This window comes from Liolophura sinensis, chromosome 11 (assembly GCF_032854445.1).
Source record: "Liolophura sinensis isolate JHLJ2023 chromosome 11, CUHK_Ljap_v2, whole genome shotgun sequence".
NCBI lineage: Eukaryota > Metazoa > Mollusca > Polyplacophora > Chitonida > Chitonidae > Liolophura > Liolophura sinensis.
Genome location: NC_088305.1, coordinates 32,500,927 through 32,516,260, shown reverse-complemented (window position 1 = coordinate 32,516,260; position 15,334 = coordinate 32,500,927). Strand labels below are relative to the sequence as shown.

The 15,334-nt window shown below is 38.3% G+C and overlaps 1 protein-coding gene across 1 annotated transcript in view; it reads left to right on the top strand.

Moving 5' to 3' along the window:
* LOC135477435 (autophagy-related protein 9A-like) overlaps positions 1-15,334 on the top strand; it is a 45,762-nt gene that overhangs the window by 6,744 nt on the left and 23,684 nt on the right. The window contains exons 4-12 of the mRNA XM_064757536.1: positions 3,802-3,910; positions 4,556-4,690; positions 5,225-5,360; positions 6,045-6,147; positions 9,947-10,046; positions 10,451-10,500; positions 11,221-11,305; positions 11,836-11,935; positions 12,220-12,260. Coding sequence (XP_064613606.1) covers positions 3,802-3,910; positions 4,556-4,690; positions 5,225-5,360; positions 6,045-6,147; positions 9,947-10,046; positions 10,451-10,500; positions 11,221-11,305; positions 11,836-11,935; positions 12,220-12,260 — 859 coding nt within the window. The remainder of the gene's footprint in view (positions 1-3,801; positions 3,911-4,555; positions 4,691-5,224; positions 5,361-6,044; positions 6,148-9,946; positions 10,047-10,450; positions 10,501-11,220; positions 11,306-11,835; positions 11,936-12,219; positions 12,261-15,334) is intronic.

The following is a 15,334-nucleotide window of genomic DNA, read 5'->3' as shown; positions in this document are numbered from 1 at the left end:
CTTCCAGTAATAATGGTATGAAGTGATGGTTATAGATTTACTGCTATAGGAAGCAGTCATCATGATTCACAATGCCCCTTCCACTAATAATGGTATAAAGTGATGGTTATAGATGTACTGCTACAGGAAGCAGTCATCATGATTCACAATGCCCCTTCCAGTAATAATGGTTAAAGTGATGGTTATAGATTTACTGCTACAGGAAGTGGGCATCATGATTCACAATGCCCCTTCCAGTAATAATGGTTAAAGTGATGGTTATAAATTTAATGCTACAGGAAGCAGTCATCATGATTCACAATGCCCCTTCCAGTAATAATGGTATAAAGTGATGGTTATAGATTTAATGCTACAGGAAGCAGTCATCATGATTCACAATGCCCCTTCCAGTAATAATGGTTAAAGTGATGGTTATAGATTTACTGCTACAGGAAGCAGTCATCATGATTCACAATGCCCCTTCCAGTAATAATGGTATAAAGTGATGGTTATAGATTTACTGCTACAGGAAGTGGGTATCATGATTCACAATGTCCCTTCCAGTAATAATGGTATAAAGTGATGGTTATTGATTTACTGCTACAGGAAGCAGTCATCATGATTCACAATGTCCGTTCCAGTAATAATGGTATAAAGTGATGTTATAGATTTACTGCTACAGGAAATGGGCATCATGATTCACAATGCCCCTTCCAGTAATAATGGTTAAAGTGATGGTTATAGATTTACTGCTACAGGAAGTGGGCATCATGATTCACAATACCCCTTCCAGTGATAATGGTTAAAGGGATGGTTATAAATTTAATGCTGCAGGAAGCTGGTATCATGATCCACAATGTCCCTTCCAGTAATAATGGTTAAAGTGATGGTTATAGATTTACTGCTACAGGAAGTGGGCATCATGATTCACAATGCCCCTTCCAGTAATAATGGTTAAAGTGATGGTTATAAATTTAATGCTACAGGAAGCTGGTATCATGATCCACAATGTCCCTTCCACTAATAATGGTTAAAGTGATGGTTATAGATTTACTGCTACAGGAAGCGGGTATCATGATTCACAATGCCCCTTCCAGTAATAATGGTATAAAGTGATGGTTATAGATTTACTGCTACATGAAGCAGTCATCATGATTCACAATGTCCCTTCCAGTAAAAATGGTTAAAGTGATGGTTATATTTTTACTGCTATAGGAAGCCAGCATCATGATTCACAATGTCCCTTCAAGTAATAATGGTATAAAGTGATGTTTGTAGATTTACTGCTATAGGAAGCGGGCATCATGATTCACAATGCCCCTTCCAGTAATAATGGTATAAAGTGATGGTTATAGATTTACTGCTACAGGAAGCAGTCATGATTCACAATGTCTCTTCCAGTAATAATGGTTAAAGTGATGGTTATAGATTTACTGCTACATGAAGCAGTCGTCATGGTTCACAATGTCCCTTCCAGTAATAATGGTATAAAGTGATGGTTATAGATTTACTGCTACAGGAAGCAGTCATCATGATTCACAATGTCCCTTCCAGTAAAAATGGTATAAAGTGATGGTTATAGATTTACTGCTACAGGAAGCAGTCATCATGATTCACAATGTCCCTTCCAGTAATAATGGTATAAAGTGATGGTTATAGATTTACTGCTACAGGAAGCAGTCATCATGATTCACAATGTCCGTTCCAGTAATAATGGTTAAAGTGTTGGTTATAGATTTACTGCTACATGAAGCAGTCGTCATGATTCACAATGTCTCTTCCATTAATAATGGTATAAAGTGATGTTTGTAGATTTACTGCTACAGGAAGCAGTCATCATGATTCATAATGTCCCTTCCAGTAATAATGGTTAAAGTGATGGTTATAGATTTACTGCTACAGGAAGCGGGCATCATGATTCACAATGCCCCTTCCAGTAATAATGGTATAAAGTGATGGTTATAGATTTACTGCTACAGGAAGCAGTCATCATGATTCACAATGTCTCTTCCAGTAATAATGGTTAAAGTGATGGTTATAGATTTACTGCTACAGGAAGCAGTCATCATGATTCACAATGTCCCTTCCAGTAATAATGGTATAAAGTGATGGTTATAGATTTACTGCTACAGGAAGCAGTCATCATGATTCACAATGCCCCTTCCAGTAATAATGGTTAAAGTGATGGTTATAGATTTACTGCTACAGGAAGTGGGCATCATGATTCACAATGCCCCTTCCAGGAATAATGGTTAAAGTGATGGTTATAAATTTAATGCTACGGGAAGCGGGTATCATGATCCACAGTGTCTCTTCCAGTAATAATGGTTAAAGTGATGGTTATAGATTTACTGCTACATGAAGCAGTCATCATGATTCACAATGTCCGTTCCAGTAATAATGGTATAAAGTGATGGTTATAAATTTAATGCTACAGGAAGCAGTCATCATGATTCACAATGTCTCTTCCAGTAATAATGGTATAAAGTGATGGTTATAGATTTACTGCCACAGGAAGCAGTCATCATGATTCACAATGTCCCTTCCAGTAATAATGGTATATAGTGATGGTTATAGATTTACTGCTACAGGAAGTGGGCATCATGATTCACAATGCCCCTTCCAGGAATAATGGTTAAAGTGATGGTTATAAATTTAATGCTACAGGAAGCGGGTATCATGATCCACAGTTTCTCTTCCAGTAATAATGGTTAAAGTGATGGTTATAGATTTCCTGCTACATGAAGCAGTCATCATGATTCACAATGTCTCTTCCAGTAATAATGGTATAAAGTGATGGTTATAAATTTAATGCTACAGGAAGCATTCATCATGATTCACAATGTCTCTTCCAGTAATACTGGTATAAAGTGATGGTTATAGATTTACTGCTACAGGAAGCAGTCATCATGATTCACAATGTCCCTTCCAGTAATAATGGTATAAAGTGATGGTTATAGATTTACTGCTACAGGAAGCAGTCATCATGATTCACAATGTCCCTTCCAGTTATAATGGTATAAAGTGTTGGTTATAGATTTACTGCTACATGAAGCAGTCATCATGATTCACAATGTCTCTTCCAGTAATAATGGTATAAAGTGATGGTTATAAATTTAATGCTACAGGAAGCAGTCATCATGATTCACAATGCCCCTTCCAGTAATAATGGTATAAAGTGATGGTTATAGATTTACTGCTATAGGAAGTGGGCATCATGATTCACAATGTCCCTTCCAGTAATAATGGTATAAAGTGATGGTTATAGATTTACTGCTACAGGAAGCAGTCATCATGATTCACAATGTCCGTTCCAGTAATAATGGTATAAAGTGATGGTTATAGATTTACTGCTATAGGAAGTGGGCATCATGATTCACAATGTCCGTTCCAGTAATAATGGTATAAAGTGATGGTTATAGATTTACTGCTACAGGAAGTGAGTGTCAAAATTTACCAAGATCCGTCCACACATAGCTGTGTGGGAAATGAGTTGTACTGAAGAACATTTCAGCCATCAAATTTGTGGGCCAAGGAAACCAGAGTTCCTGCTGTAATCCACTGCCCTCTGCTGACTTTAAATTGCAACCACACCAGAGACAGCTGCAATTCAACATGTGCAATCTCCTTCTATGCTCATGGTTACATATATCCAGAGGATTTGTGCATCAACCACAATCCTCACAAGCACCTGCCCCCCGGGATATTCCATTGCCACTGCTTTTCTTGGTTAGACACCAGCTGACATGATTGTGTGAGACAGTGCTAGCTTGTCAAGAATAAATGGACAGTATAACTGACATTCATCTTCTTTCTTTACAGCTCGCTGGAACCACATAAAGAACCTGGATGATTTCTTCACTAGAGTGTATCATTTCCATCAGAGAAATGGCTTTGTCTGCATGGTGTTGGAGGACATTTTGCAGTTAGTGTAAGTGTGGGGATATCCTAGCCAGCATGCTGTGCAGTACTTAAAATCTCAGAAATTACTATTCCTCTGGTTTTTTTCTGTTAAAGTTATTATTGTCATCAGTACTGCAGTGTTTATACGCCTAGAATATGGTTTGGGATATCAGTATTTCGGGCCGGTGGGCAACCTTTTCAATTTTGCCCTTAATAATCATTGTAGTCAGTTTCAAGTTTTAGATTCAGCTGACCTCTTAAAGTCCAAATATTTCTACGAACAGAAGTGAAAAAAATGCAAATTTCATCATATAATTTAAAACTAATACTAATGTAAAACTAATACAAGTCAACAAAAATATAATTTGTGTTTTTAAGACAAGTGTTAGACTATTATAATGATAAACTTGCAAGTATCTGTAAGGATGATGGATATGTGGTTTATGTAAGGCCCCAACAATAAAATTTTAATCTAATTTTGAATTTAATTTCCCAGAGGTGAAATATGTTCATCAGAAGGTGTGTTCTGGATATCTTTTCTGAATGTGACCTGGTGATCTTCCTTGAAAACCACTAGAAATTCAGCATTGACAAAAAAATTGCTACTGGTAATCAGTGTTGCTATATGAACATGACTTAATATATTATGTGCTGGTCATTTTGTTTGTTTCAGCCAATTTGTGTTTGTGGTGCTGTTCACAACCTTTCTGGTGGTGTTTGTGGATTATGGTGTCCTGTTTGACACCCACTCTGCAAAGAAGGTCACCATACCAGAGGTTATTCTGCCCATGAGTAAGGCAGGTGAAAGGTGAGATACACGTGTGGATGTACCCGTATCAAGGCTGCTACTGGATTATCTTCAAGAATTAATAGGGTGGAAAGGAAACTGCTAGATGAATTGAGTATATATATAATTTAAGGGGTTAAATGCCCCTATTGTTATAAACATAAAAAAGAATAGGTGTGTGATGCCTGACTTATACACCCATCACTAGTGACACATATTGAACGGTATGGAATGAGCACTGCACCCAGGCCTACATGTACATCCATAGAACTGCTTGACTTAGAGCTTTCAAATTTTACGTGCTGATATACCTATACACATCCTGAATGATTTCCCATGGCAAATTGGAAAGCCCCAGACAGTGCATAAAAACCCAAGCTTACATACATACATGTATGTGCAAATCGGTTGTATTTTGTAGACATGTAGACTACTGTTTGATTTTGTATAGTCAGCCAGTTAGTGTGTGTGTATGTGTACAGTTGTGAGGATTGTATAAGCTCTTAAGTTACTACTGATATTTTCTCATTTCTTTTCCTATCTTGTACATGACAGGTTTCACTTTGGCCTGGTGTTGTGTCTGCTGGTGGCCACAGTCTTCTGGCTGCTCAGGGTTGTCAAGGTTATTTATAACATCTTCAAGTATTTTGAGATCAACACCTTCTATAAAGGAGCATTGAAGATATCTACAGTAAGTCATTTGGCGCTTGTCTTTTTTTGCATACAAGAGGTGAATATTCTTGATTATGGCGTAAAACACCAGTCAAATAAATAAATGTTTTTATGAATAAATGACTCTTGTTATTTTCCCCTGGGTTTGGCATCAGTTCAGTCCAAACTGAATTACATTGGAGGATATATCCAAAGAACAAACTCAGATGGTTTCGCCATGGATATAATGCAGTCACCCATTATGAAAATTTCTTGAGTATGGAATTTAACAGTGAAGTAAATCAAATTGTGTATAGCTGAAACTTGTCAGACAAGTCAGGTGTCCAAAAATGTTAAATGCTTCATGCTCCTGAGAGTGATGTGTTTCCAAGGAGTGGACTTTCTAACATTCCATTTGTGTCATTGTTAAACAGCATTGTGGGTAAAATACAAACAATAATAAGTTTTAAAAAGTATGAATATTTGCACTATATATTTGGCTCATTTTCTGGTAATTTTCATTTTTGGTTCTCAAAAATGAGTGTGTGATCAAACACTTTGACCACTAACCAGTTTCACCTGCCATAGATTCTTCCATGCACCTCTTGCTTTGAAAAGCTGTTGTGTTGTTGTTTTCTGGTAGCTTGTTCCGTCAGCTTCGGTCTGACACGCTGTCTAAACTGCCATGTTGTTGTTGTGTGATTTCCTGTGCCTTCTGCTTCAGTCTGACCTGGCTAACATGACCTGGCATGAGGTACAGAGGCGCGTGCTGGAGGTACAGAAGGAGCAGCATATGTGCATACATAAGCGCAACCTCACAGAACTTGGTAAGCCCACCCTTATGGACATGATTGACAAGTATCGAGGATAGAATAGTTCATCTTTTCAAGTATTGTCAAGTTCTAAACACAGGGTTCTCACAGGTCAGAGAAAGTCAGGAGCATCAGGGAAAATGGGACTGCCTCTTCCATACACTGGAATATCACACAATTTGCAATTTTTGTTTGCTTTGTCCCGGAATATCACAGATCAGAGAAAATCTGGAGTAGCAGGGAAAACTGAATTGCAGCTTGCATACACTGGAATATGAGGAAAAACTGAATTGCCTCTTCCATACACTGGAATATCAGGAAAAACAGATTTGCCCCTTCCATACACTGGAATATCAGGAAAAACAGAATTGCCTCTTCCATACACTGGAGTATCAGGAAAAAGAGAATTGCCTCTTTCATACACTGGAATATCAGGAAAAACAGATTTTCCCCTTCCATACACTGGAATATCAGGAAAAACAGAATTGCCTCTTCCATACACTGGAATATCAGGAAAAACAGAATTGCCTCTTCCATACACTGGAATAGTAGGGAATTTAATGGCTTTGTTCCAAAATATCAGGGAAAATTGATGTCAAGTCTGCTGTAACAATTTTAGTAAGTCAAATAGCTCCTTGATGTTTGGTGTTTTCAAATATAAAATTCGAATGTACCTCTACTCAAAATCTGCTTCATGTTTTTAACGACATGGTTTAGGAAATGCCAATGTACAACTTCTGCGACTAATGGCATAGGTTTGGATAGGGTTTCCGAAAGTAAGCTAAGGGGGATAACTCCTCACTATACTTCCACGCCATCATCGCCATGTGATTTGTACCCATCAGTCGATCAGCATCAAACCGTGAAGTCTTTCCAACTCGCAGAAGCTCGGGGCATGGACTCAGTGTTTCAGAAATGATGGGAAGGAAAACTGAGTTTGTAGTAGCAAACTACATGTAAGTGTCAGTACTGACAGTTGACCTTGTACAGTGGTAGACAGTGTAGATCAAACTACCTGTAACTGTCAATACTGAGGGTTGACCATGTACAGTGGTAGACAGGGTAGTACCAAACTACCTGTAACTGTCAATACTGACAGTTGACCCTGTTCAGTGGTAGACAGGGTAGTACCAAACTACCCGTAACTGTCAATACTGACAGTTGACCCTGTACAGTCCTAAACAGTGTAGTGCCAAACTATATGTAGGTGTCAATACTGACAGTTCACCTTGTACAGTCGTAGGCAGGGTAGTACCAAACTACCTGTAACTGTCAATACGGAGAGTTGACCTTGTACAGTGGTAGACAGGGTAGTACCAAACTACCTGTAAGTGTCAATACTGACAGTTGACTTTGTACAGTCGTAGACAGGGTAGTACCAAACTACCTGTAACTGTCAATACTGACAGTTGACCTTGTACAGTGGTAGACAGGGTAGTACCAAACTACCTGTAAGTGTCAATACTGACAGTTGACTTTGTACAGTCGTAGACAGGGTAGTACCAGATTATCTGTAACTGTCAATACTGAGAGTTGACCTTGTACAGTCATAGACAAGATAGTACCAAACTACCTGTAACTGTCAATACTGACAGTTGATCTTGTACAGTCCTAGACAGTGTAGTGTCAAACTATCTGTAAGTGTCAGTGCTGACAGTTGACCTTGTACAGTCATAGACAAGATAGTACCAAACCAGCTGTAACTGTCAATACTGACATTTGATCTTGTACAGTCCTAGACAGTGTAGTGTCAAACTATCTGTAAGTGTCAGTGCTGACAGTTGACCTTGTACAGTCATAGACAAGATAGTACCAAACCAGCTGTAACTGTCAATACTGACATTTGATCTTGTACAGTCCTAGACAGTGTAGTGTCAAACTATCTGTAAGTGTCAGTGCTGACAGTTGACCTTGTACAGTCATAGACAAGATAGTACCAAACCAGGTGGTATCTGAAATCAATCCTACTGGCCCTTTGGCTGATACAGGTACATGTACTTACTTGTGGCCAGCTTTTTCTCTTAGTCAGTTTTGTCATCATTCTTAAGATATCAATATCTTGACAGATTTCTCACAGAGTTTCATTTGGGCCAAAATGATCATTACACTAGTATAAGGTTTACTCTTTTTTTTAATATGAAGTTTATTTTCTTATCTTTAAATAAAGTTTATATGATAAATAAACTGGTCACTATTTTTCTGAAAATTCTAAATATAAAGTGTGCTTTTACCATATGTTTGTAATATTTAGTATTAATTTATGGATTTAACTTTTCTGTTCCCAAATGGGTTTCATGACCTCATTCCAGTGTGGGGAAGGAAAGTGTGCATACATGACTACATTTGGGGACATACATCATTTCAGGACACATATATCACACCACATAAAAGATCATGAAAGTGGTTTTGTTTGATGAGCGAGAAAATGTAAAGATGCAAAACAAAATAGATGGATGTTCACATCCAGATGTGGGAAGGCAACATTGTCACAGCTAGATACTTCCTCTGAAATAATGGGATGTGCGACAGCAGAAGATATTCTAGAGGCCTTATGCAAACTTATATGCCTGTAACTTATTTTTTCCTCTTCCCTCTTTGTACCCAGGATGGATCAGCATGGATTCTCAGTTATTCAACCTCAGTGATAAGAATATTAAAAAAAACGAGTGTTTATAAATCATGGTATATTGTTATTAGTATCATCGTGGGGCCTTAGTGACAGTAAGGTTAACCAGTTCATGATGCTTGTGTGGCTACTTGTGCAATATATTCTTCATTAAGATCACTAGTCTTCAACGCCACCCTGCCCCCCCCCACCAACCCCCCCAAATCGTGCATTCTTTTTCTCTGAATATTTCATGTGGGAAGTCTATCAGTAATTTGCCGAAGGTTAATGGTTTATTCCAGGTGGTCTGGTTTGCTCCACTCTTCAATGTTAATTACCAGCAGCATGCATGATGTGAAAACTCCATGAGTGTGGTTTTCAAACAAGAATCAAATAGATACATAACTATATTGTCCTCATTTGCCCAGTCCCCTGATGTAGGCCATAGCAAGAGCATTACTTAATATTACTGGTATTACATGCAGTAATGTTACTTGCTTGGGCTAACAAAAAAATAGCACAGAGTCTGTATATTGTTGCACTGTGTCATGTTTAGCATGACTGTTTAAATATAGCACTTCAGTAGAACAGTCAGCAACCATAGGCATATGCTTTATTGAGTATCGTAAGACGTTTGACAGTAATCAAATAAAGTGATGTGACTGAAATAATGTTGAAAGCATTGAGAAACTGTACACAACAATCCAAACATGCTTGTTCCATCGACTTACACTAACAGTCACACCAATCACCTATTCGATAGTTTGAATTTTACCATTGAACATCCTGAAATTTTAGTACTAATGGACTGGAATATCATGGAGTTTTAAAGCCCCATTTCTGTATGAACCCTGTAAAACACTACGGCCATGTTGAACTGCTGGGATAGAAAAAGCGAGCCTCATTCAGTTCAATTAATGGCTGTTTGGGAGCACACCTCTTGCAGTCAGAGGGGTAGATTTAATGTTTGATTTGCCTACTTGGGTTGGGTTGGGTGCAAACTTGCAGTTGCCACATCAGGAATTAACAACGTCTTACATCAGATAATTCATTGCATTTGAAGTAAATCAATTAAGCCAAACAGTTGCTTACTATACATGTAAATGAATGCGCTATTGCTGTACTATACTGTGTATGTTTGTATTGTGTTCTAGAGTATTTAATTACCGGAATGAGCCATTGATGAGAAAAACCATTTCATTTTTGCAGATATTTACCACAGAATCCTGAGGTTCAAAAACTACATGATAGCCATGGTGAACAAGTCTCTGCTACCTTTAGAGGGAAACATTCCTTTTGTGGGGACATGGTGAGAGTTTACTGGTGCTCTTTCTAGCAAGGCTTGAAGTTTATGCCTGCTCACCTGCCTTGAACATCTGAGATATACATGTATATGTACATGTACTTGGGACAGCCATGGGCAGGTGGCTTCAAATTTGAGTCAAAGAAGTTTATAAATTGTTGTGCAGTGAAAAAAAGAGTTAAAGATGACCCATTGTTAAGAGTATTGTATGGGTTTTTTTCAACATATTCAAAGAATCAGCTTTCACCCCATGCTTAAATAATAAGCAGGGGAGAATACCCCTGGTAGTTTGTGTTCTTAAATCGACAGATGGAAGGTATTCACCAGTCATCTGGAACACCACTGATGCTTCATGTAAGAATGCTGTTTTAAGTGTATATGTAACTTTGACATGATGCTTTCCTTTCCAGTTCCTTCCTCAGTATTGGACTGAAGTATAACATTGAGATAATTTTATTCTGTAAGTATGAACATTGTTTTTTATATTAAATCCCATTTCCAATTCCAGCAAATTTCTGTAAAAATCATGTATAATGATTGTACATGTATAAAGCAACGGGGGAAAAGATACCGTTTACCACGTGGGTTAGAATTCTGAAACATGCTGTGTACTCTGAGAACATGTCGCAGAATATAGAGTATGGATGTTTATTCGAAAATTGTCGGCATTTAAATCTGCACTCTGAGTAGTATGAAAAGAAAAGAAATGATAGCAAAAGCTGCTCTGCTGAGATACATGTACAGAATTCAGCTATTCATTCATTCTTGTAAGCAAGTGTTGCAGCTATTGTTACACACATTTATATGAATCCTCAATGCTGTCACTGTGAGTTCAAGTCCAGCTCATGCTGGCTTCCTCTCCATCCATACGTGGGAAGGTCTGCCGGCAACCTGCGGATGGTCATGGGTTTCCAACAGGCTCTGCTCGGTTTCCACCCGCCATAATGCTGGCCGCCGTTGTATAAGTGAAATGTTCTTGAGTACGGTGCCAAACATCAATCAAATAAATAAATATATGAATCTTTTAATCTGTGTACATTGTGTAACTAACATCGTAACCCACACAGTACTGTACATGTTACATTGTTTCTTAGGTAGTTACAGGTGGCACTATATGTCCTTTGGAAAACACAACCTGTAAAATTGCAGTAAATTTTTATGCGTTTGCCGTAATTGTCAGGGGGTCCATGGTCACCGTTTGAGAACAACTGGAAGCTGAGAGATGAGTACAAGAATATGCATAACAGAAAACGTCTGGCAGAACAGTTGAGTACAAGTCAATACCATTTTACACAGCGTCATCTATTTTGAAGTATTCCAAGCTTGTAATATTGTGTCAGACTTTATTTGCCCTGAAAATTTGTCTGAAAACAATGATTTTTTTTGAGGGAATAAAGGTCATACAATTTTATTTATTGGTTCCGTTAGTCAAATGATTTTTGATTCTGAAATATACATTTCAAATTCCTACTAGAACATCATCCTATCTTCTAAACAAACCTCAAAGCATGTGTGTAACATCAATAGACCTCGAGAATCAGGCAATATGAGATGCAGTATTCTGAGATGATCTGTTGCCATATCAGCACACAAAGTTGGCAGATATAAAGTGTAAAGTGTTTGAAGTTTGGAGAAGTGTGATTATCTCCAAACTACATGTAGAACTATTTTGGATGCTTGCTAATAAATTTATTGATTTGTATTATTATTTATTGTTTATATTTTCTGATTATTACAGGAACATTCTATTTTAGAACATGTATGTAAATTGTCTTTCTTTTTCTTTATCTTTCAGATTAGCCAAAAGAATATTGTGGATTGGTATTGCTAACTTCATTTTGTGTCCAGTGATATTTTTATGGCAGATTTTGTATTCATTTTTCCGATATGCAGAGGTAAGTATGCTTATAGCCTGTTAATGGTAACTGTATTCAGTACTGTCAAGCTCCTGAACATGTATCAAATAACACAATTAGATGATGACATTTGTTTTTCTTCATACTCTTCATGCTTAAATGTAAATATAATGTAGTGAGAATGGTGCCCTGAACAATCAGCCTCTCACCTGTGAAGTTGCAAGTTCAAACCCGGCTGAAAAGGCAGGTTTGTCTATTACAGTGGGCAGCAGTGGTTTGGGGACATGAATAAAAAGCCATGTCTTTTGATTTTTATTTCACAGCTGATAAAGCGCGAGCCAGGAGCTCTTGGTGTTAGACGATGGTAAGTGACTGGCACAACTGGGTGGGCACGTTTGGGCCATGTTTTGTTTGATGATGGTTGATAGTATGACCAGACTGGGTATCCCAGATCAAGAAATTCTCTTGATATTATCGCACATGTGTGATAAACAGAAGCCATCAGTAGACTCAAAGTTTGTAAACATCTACACCTACATGTACACTGTACGTTCTGCACATTTGTAAAGGAACTCATGTTTCACCAGTTATTAAAGTGCCTGTTTTCATATCTGATAAACTACTTTGCTGAATCTTCATACATAAAGTACAGTACACAGTTTACAATACACAGTTTACAGTACACAGTTTATGGGAAATGATTTTGGGACATACGATGTTTAACTCGGTACTGTACCCAGTTTATGGGAAATGATTTTGCCACAGGATGTTTACCTCGGTACTGTACACAGTTTATGGGAACTGATGTTGGGACATAGGATGTTTACCTCAGTACTGTACACAGTTTATGGAAACTGATTTTGGGACATAGGGTGTTTAACTCGGTACTGTACACAGTTTATGTGAAATGATTTTGGCACAGGATGTTTACCTCAGTACTGTACCCAGTTTATGGGAAATGATTTTGGGACATAGGATGTTTACCTCAGTACTGTACACAGTTTATGGGAAATGATTTTGGGACATAGGATGTTTACCTCGCTACATTATCCAGTTTATGAGAAATGATTTTGGGACATAGGATGTTTACCTCAGTACTGTACCCAGTTTATGGGAACTGATGTTGGGACATAGGATGTTTAACTCGGTACTGTACCCAGTCTATGGGAAATGATTTTGGGACATAGGATGTTTAACTCGGTACTGTACCCAGTTTATGGGAAATGCTTTTGGGACATAGGATGTTTAACTCGGTACTGTACCCAGTTTATGGGAAATGATTTTGGGACATAGGATGTTTGACTCGGTACTGTACACAGTTTATGGGAAATGATTTTGGAACGTAGGATGTTGAACTCAGTACTGTACCCAGTTTATGGGAAATGATTTTGGGACATAGGATGTTTACCTCGGTACATTATCCAGTTTATGGGAAATGATGTTGGGACATAGGATGATTAACTCGGTACTGTACACAGTTTATGGGAACTGATTTTGGGACATTGGATGTTTAACTTGGTACTGTACACAGTTTATGGGAACTGATTTTGGGACATTGGATGTTTAACTTGGTACTGTACACAGTTTATGGGAACTGATGTTGGGACATAGGATGTTTAACTCGGTACTGTACCCAGTCTATGGGAAATGATTTTGGGACATAGGATGTTTAACTCGGTACTGTACCCAGTTTATGGGAAATGTTTTTTAGACATAGGATGTTTGACTCGGTACTGTACACAGTTTATGGAAAATGATTTTGGAACGTAGGATGTTGAACTCAGTACTGTACCCAGTTTATGGGAAATGATTTTGGGACATAGGATGTTTACCTCGGTACATTATCCAGTTTATGGGAACTGATGTTGGGACATAGGATGATTAACTCGGTACTGTACACAGTTTATGGGAACTGATTTTGGGACATTGGATGTTTAACTTGGTACTGTACACAGTTTATGGGAACTGATTTTGGGACATAGGATGTTTAACTCGGTACTGTACACAGTTTAGGGGAACTGGTGTTGGGACATAGGATGTTTAACTTGGTACTGTACACAGTTTATGGGAACTGATGTTGGGACATAGGATGTGTAACTCGGTACTGTACCCAGTTTATGGGAACTGATGTTGGGACATAGGATGTTTAACTCGAACTGTACACAGTTTATGGGAACTGATGTTGGGACATAGGATGTTTACCTCAGTACTGTACCCAGTTTATGGGAACTGATGTTGGGACATAGGATGTTTAACTCGGTACTGTACACAGTTTATGGAAACTGGTGTTGGGACATAGGATGTTTACCTCAGTACTGTACACAGTTTATGGGAAATGATGTTGGGACATAGGATGTTTAACTCGATACTGTACACAGTTTATGGGAACTGGTGTTGGGACATAGGATGTTTAACTCGGTACTGTACCCAGTTTATGCGAAATGATTCTGGGACATAGGATGTTTAACTCGGTACTGTACCCAGTTTATGGGAACTGATGTTGGGACATAGGATGTTTAACTCTTTACTGTACACAGTTTATGGGAACTGATGGTGGGACATAGGATGTTTACCTCAGTACTGTACCCAGTTTATGGGAACTGATGTTGGGACATAGGATGTTTAACTTGGTACTGTACACAGTTTATGGGAACTGGTGTTGGGACATAGGATGTTTACCTCGGTACTGTACACAGTTTATGGGAACTGATGTTGGGACATAGGATGTTTACCTCAGTACTGTACCCAGTTTATGGGAACTGATGTTGGGACATAGAATGTTTAACTCGGTACTGTACACAGTTTATGGGAACTGATGTTGGGACATAGGATGTTTACCTCAGTACTGTACCCAGTTTATGGGAACTGATGTTGGGACATAGGATGTTTAACTCGGTACTGTACACAGTTTATGGGAACTGATTTTGGCACATAGGATGTTTAACTTGGTACTGTACACAGTTTATGGGAACTGATGTTGGGACATAGGATGTTTACCTCAGTACTGTACACAGTTTATGGGAACTGATGTTGGGACATAGGATGTTTAACTCGGTACTGTACCCAGTTTATGGGAACTGATGTTGGGACATAGGATGTTTAACTCGGTACTGTACACAGTTTATGGGAAATGATTTTGGCACATAGGATGTTTAACTTGGTACTGTACACAGTTTATGGGAACTGATGTTGGGACATAGGATGTTTAACTCGGTACTGTACACAGTTTATGGGAACTGATGTTGGGACATAGGATGTTAAACTCAGTACTGTACACAGTTTATGGGCAATGATGTTGGGACATAGGATGTTTAACTCGGTACTGTACACAGTTTATGGGAACTGATGTTGGGACATAGGATGTTAAACTCGGTACTGTACACAGTTTATGGGAAATGATTTTGGGACATAGGATGTTTGCCTCAGTACTGTACCCAG